General features: G+C 40.2%; 1 protein-coding gene across 1 annotated transcript; it reads left to right on the top strand.

The window, feature by feature from the left end:
* The first annotated feature begins 305 nt into the window (after positions 1–305).
* Positions 306–3,386, top strand: nkx6.2 (NK6 homeobox 2). The gene is made up of 3 exons (XM_007248502.4): positions 306–1,161; positions 1,846–2,018; positions 2,452–3,386. The coding sequence occupies exons 1-3, from the start codon at positions 744–746 to the stop codon at positions 2,698–2,700; spliced, it is 840 nt and encodes a 279-aa protein (XP_007248564.3). The 5' UTR covers positions 306–743; the 3' UTR covers positions 2,701–3,386.
* The last annotated feature ends 2,614 nt before the right edge of the window (positions 3,387–6,000 follow it).

The following is a 6,000-nucleotide window of genomic DNA, read 5'->3' as shown; positions in this document are numbered from 1 at the left end:
TTAATGTACTTACATTGTCAGCGGTAATGGCTCATAAAGTAAACCTGTCTCTCTCTGTCTCTCTCCCTCTTTTTTCTCCTATCTCTCTCTCTCTGTCTTTCTTTTTTTGTGTTAAAACCTGAAACAGTGAGATTTTTACTCTACATCTCTACAGTCCATCTGAAGACGAGTGACGTGCATGCAAATGATCCCGCTCTTCATTAACCAATCAAGGAGAGGGGGGACCTCCGTCGCAGCCAATGGGAGGCGTGCGCGCTCGGCCTTGTCCAATGGGAGGTGGTTATCTGCGCGTCCCCGGCGGCGGTGAGAGACGGGGTGAGAGAGAATGAGAGAGGGCGCCGGGAGAAAAGAGAGAGAGAGAAACAGAAAGAGAGAGAGACTTAGAGTTAAATGCTCGCTGTTAAAAACAGAGTAAAGGCGCGGGGCTGACAGGGTTGACTTTTCTTCAGCAGGCGGAGAACCGCGGACTGACTGACTGACTCACCGGCAGGACAGACAGACGGGCTCGCCCGACACTCGGACACAAACACTGGGCTTTAAAACTTTTTTCTCCAGCCGCGTTCTGGTTGTTTTTATATCTCTGTAGAGTTTCGCCTACTTTTTGGATACTCGCAACACCCTCGGCTCCCTAAATGCTGCATGACAACTCCTCCCTTTAATTTCGTCCTGTGTTGTTTGTTTACTTGTTTATATATTTATTCATTCGTTTTTCCCCGCGCTCTCCCTGAGGCTTATGCTTACAAATGTTAGCTGTGGGGCAAATGGATGCTAACAGGCAGAGCGCTTTCGTGCTGGGCAGCACGCCGCTGGCTGCGCTGCACAACATGACCGAGATGAAGAACTCTCTGTTCCCGTATGCGCTGCAGAACCCGGCCGGCTTCAAGGCTCCGGCCTCGCTCTCCAGCCTCAGCTCGCAGATCCCGCTGGGGACGCCGCACGGGATTAGCGATATCCTCGGCAGACCCATCGGCGCGGCGGGACAGCTGCTCACGGGCTTCCCTCGGATCGGCGGCCTGGCAGGATCGGCGGGGATGTACCTGAACCCCGCGGCCGTGGCCAGATACCCCAAACCCCTGGCAGAGCTGCCCGGACGCGCTCCTATCTTCTGGCCCGGTGTCATGCAGGCTTCTCCGTGGAGAGACCCGAGAGTGCCCTGTCCCTGTAAGTGTTTCTGACTTGAGCTTCTGCTTTGTGACTTCTGAAACTTTACTCTTTACTGTTTATGAACGTAATATTTTGTTTAGATGAGAACCTGAATTTTAGGAAGAGAAATGTATTAAATAAAGATAAACAACACTATATATAGGATAGTCTACATACCAATACAGTTTTATTAAAACTGTCATTTCTAAAGAAATTATAACACCGAAAATAATTCTAGATGAGAGAAATCTAGTGGAAACTGTAGCTACATTAAATAGGAAAGAGAACACACTTTTTGTTTCTCCTTATAAAATATAATAGTTGAGAGTTATCTACAGTAAACAAAAACACTTTAATTTAGTATACTTCATACATGCATACACTATAAAATGATAAGTGAAACAAAGCAAAGCAGCACCGTTTCAAATCACTTTGCACCAGTTTCACTTGTACAGTGTACACAGTGTATGCGTATATGTGTGTGTGTTTGTTTGTTTGTGTTTGTATTGGGAGCACTTGACTTAGTTAGTCCACGTCTTTCTCCTGGAATAATATTTAGGCCTAAGGAGTGTTTATAATAAAATGTTTGTTTTAAGACTTTATTTTTTTAGCTTTTCTATAGTTGGTAAAGTAAAGTTTGTTTTGATCTCTATGAAGTGTATGACGAGTTTTACTGAGGTGGTGTGATTTTCTCTTTTGCAGCACAAGCCAGCCTAATGCTGGATAAAGATGGCAAAAAGAAACATTCCAGACCCACCTTCTCAGGACAGCAGATTTTCGCCCTGGAGAAAACTTTCGAGCAGACCAAATACCTGGCCGGTCCGGAGAGAGCACGGCTCGCCTACTCACTGGGAATGACCGAGAGCCAAGTCAAGGTACATACCTCAGTTTAAAGAGGATTAACGCTGGAAATTTACACCATTTAAAATAATTATAATTTTGAAAAAATAGGATTTATTATAATGGGTTAGTTTTCTAAAATTATTATTTTAATGGTTGTTTAAAAGGCTATTATTTTACTCTTATTTTTAATAAATAATTATGCTGACAAATTGTAGTAAATGAGAATATTGTTGCTGTATTTTTTATAGGTGTTGTTTATCGCCATTTAATTTTCACCTAATTTAATTCAGTAAGCAGTAAATTTTAAAATCCTCCTGTATTTATTTCCACTGCTAAATGAATCTGAACTCTAGACTACTACAGGTGTAGTGAGGCCCTGTCACAGCTGTGGTGAAGATGCTCTACAGGTGTAGTGGGAGTGATGGTGCGGTTTTATTAACTCTAACTCTCTTCCTCTGCCCGCAGGTGTGGTTTCAGAACCGCAGGACCAAGTGGAGGAAGAAGCACGCCGCGGAAATGGCCACGGCCAAGAAGAAGCACGACTCTGAAACGGAGAAGATGAAGGAAAGTTCGGACAACGAGGACGATGACGAGTACAACAAACCCCTGGACCCCAACTCAGACGACGAGAAAATCACGAGACTGCTGAAAAAGCACAAGGCCACGAGCGGCTCCCTCGTCAGCCCGTGCAGTAACAGCTCGGACACGTTGTGATTGATTGACAGCTGAGCAGAGACTCTAGTTCGGACTAATGCGGCCTGAAGCAGGGTATACACTGCTGTTCTGAAGTAAAGCACGGTATACACTGCTGTCCTGCAGCCACGCAGAGTGTACACTGCCGTCCTGAGGCAGAACATGCGCTGCTGTCCTACTAAAGCAGGGTATGCGCTGTTTCCCCACAGCAGAACACGCAGAACACTGGTGGTACTGGTCTCCTCGGTCCAACAGGCGCTCGCTCTGATGGTGCCGATGCACTGTGTTGTACATGCGAGTGTAAGTGAGATGTATATATTTTGTACGGAGTAAATTATGTTATTAAACCGCCAGGAACGGACATGGCGAGCTGATGAGCCATCACCACCTTTCTGTCAGCTGTTTTAGCTTAATTTCGCTGCGCTGTGGTAGAATAACCAAGCCTAACTCGATCAGCCTGGCTGATCAGTTCTGTCCTCTACAGATCTACTGGATCCAGTGTTGTAAATGAACCATGTAAATAGCCTTTGTTTAACAGTGTCCTCTAAAGCCGGTTCGCTTCATTTCGAAGGACTTTGTTTTACCACATACCACTGAAAATAGCCACAGATGGAGCGTTAAATATTGAAATAAGAGAATATTATTGCTTCCGTGCTGAAGGAAGAAACCCCTTTGTATGATCAATAAATTATTTAACATATTTTAAATCTGTCTTGGTAAATTTTTCATTTCAGTAATGTCTTTAACTGTATATTTGCCAGGCTTTTTAATTGAAAGTACCTGTTAGTGTTTGACGTGTTAACATTTCGCTTTTATAATTAGGGAAAAGAAAATAACTAGAACTTTTTTTTTATAGTAAATGTAAAACAAGAAACTTCGTATATACAAAATGTTATTTTTATTAGAATGAAAAAAAAATCAGTCAGTGGGAAATATTTTATTTCAAGTAATTTTTAAAGAATTTGCATTCGTCCATTTAATTTGAAACAATGTAAATAACAACTGGCAGATTTATATTATATCAACAAGTACAAAGTGAGAAAAGTTTCCATATATATACAGCGACAATATGCAGTTCGTTGTGTAGAGCGTTAATTTGTATGCAATAGGTTCGTAATTAATTGTAATGTTACAGTTTATTAAATTGTATTGATGTGCAGAGCGTAATGTTAAAAAAACATTTCTGAAACATTTAGTCCAAAACGGACAGACTCATTATAGCGCAACAGGTTGTTAAAAAAAAAAAAAAGAGTCCCTTTAACGGGAATACCCTCGCTATTTCAACATCTTTTTAAATCTTTGAGATTATAACGTTGAGAGTTAAAGTTGATCTGTGTGAAATGGCTTATTGATGGTTACAGTAATTACAAATGGCCTACATCCATTATGTTTAGTCTTTTTAACAACTCTCACGAGAGATAAAACTCTTCTGCATTTTATATGCACTTGTGATGCAATATAGTGAAATTTTCTCCGTAATATTTTATTTCTGCCTACATACCGTGCCATTTCGCCTTACCCTGCACCTTACCGGTCTACTAACCGGCCTTATGCATTTTACATAGCCTATAGGTTTAGACCACTCTGTATCAGAACAGTATTTAAAGACGCATGAGGCACCAGGTAATTTCTCAAACATTTAACTTCATGTGAAGTAGCTTTTTTGTGGCATTAAACTTTTAGAATTTGGTCCCCAACAGCACTACTGAGAACAATTCTGACACTGAAGTTTCTCAAAAAAGGCGCATTTCTGAAACACCACTCTGAATGAATGTTCAAGTCTGAATCCTTTAATTCTGCAGAAACTAATTGAAGTAAGTCACTGTGTGAGGGCACGCGATTTTTATACTCTTATACGCTTTCTACATTTGAATTCTACATTGATCACTGATTATTTAAAGTGAGAATGGTTGCATTTGGTCTTTTTTGTAGCTTCCATTTTTTGGACCCATAAGTTTTTTAGCGCAGTTTTACCTACTATGTCTTGCTTAATATGATTAAGGAAAGCAATGATATATTGTATCTGAAGCTACAATTCATTTTATACGATTAATTTTATAATATAATCCGTTATATGTTTCGTTTATTTTTTTTTTACATATTAACCCCACTTTAACACAAAACCAAATCCGATTTTTTCTGTTTTATTAAACGCCCACTTTACGATGTGTTTTGTTACACTGTTAGACTGAATGTGTGATCATGTTAGTTAAAACACTTTTATAAAGTACAAGAATAGTTCTAATCGTCTGTAGACATTTTAGAAAATTATTTTTTTGCTAAATATGGACATTACCAATTAAACAATGTAAAAACAAAAGTTTTAGTTTAGTTTTTAAACCCCTTTAATTTTAAACAATGGTTATTTTGTTTATGGCTAAAATAAAATAAAATTGCAGCATAGGAGATAATGTAATCTTTTTATTTAATCAAACAAATTGCAACTACCAAAAAAACTAAAGCGAGGCGCATTTCACGCTTAAAAATTGTTAGATGAAGCAAATTAGTGACGGGGCAAAGCCTAGCCATGACTGGTCATGTTATTAGCCTGATGTCACAGAAATCAGGACACGAGGCCCGCGCGCTGGGCGGTGTGTGCAGCAGATTAGCGCGCGGTTAAGACGGTGTGAAAGGAGCAGAGCAGCAGTAATAAGACAGAGGCAGTCACTCAGGTCTAATGGGGTTTTATTGCTTGAGGAGGTCACGGCATCCACGGAGCTCCATCTCTATGTGCTTTACAGGAAGCAGTGAGCGGAGGAAGAAGAAAAGAGTTTAACGTTTAACGAGCAGATTCGTCTAAGCACAGCATTGCCAAGACCACACATGCTATCGTTTCCACTTGTGGTGATTCAAATGAGGAGGAATAACATAAAATAAAATAAAAAATAATAATAAAAATCACATTCCAAAAAAAAAAAAAAAAAAATCCATCCATTATCAGTGTAGCTCCTCCACGGGCTTTCTCCGTGAACTCTGTAGTGTAGTAAAGAGAAATCAATAGAAAGAAACGTGACGCCGATTCCTCAGCAGCCTCTGCTACTAACGAAGCACTAACGAGGCGATGATCTGGCAACCTAGAGAAAAGCCTGCAGCCTACATGGAAAATCGCAGAGATCTCCTTCTCTGTGTTTTCACCAGAGGTGGGTAGTAACTACAGATACATTTACTCCAGTAGAACTGTCACGGGCTTGTACTTTCCTGAGAATTTTAAACAGTAATACTTTTTTAAATATACCCAAATATATTTAGGAATAATACAACTAATTTAAGCTTTTGGTTACTTTCCTTTTCTGACTGGCCACACTTTCTATTTGAAGGTTA

Source organism: Astyanax mexicanus, chromosome 7 (assembly GCF_023375975.1).
Source record: "Astyanax mexicanus isolate ESR-SI-001 chromosome 7, AstMex3_surface, whole genome shotgun sequence".
NCBI classification, from domain to species: Eukaryota; Metazoa; Chordata; class Actinopteri; order Characiformes; family Acestrorhamphidae; genus Astyanax; species Astyanax mexicanus.
This window is presented reverse-complemented; position numbering and strand designations above follow the sequence as displayed.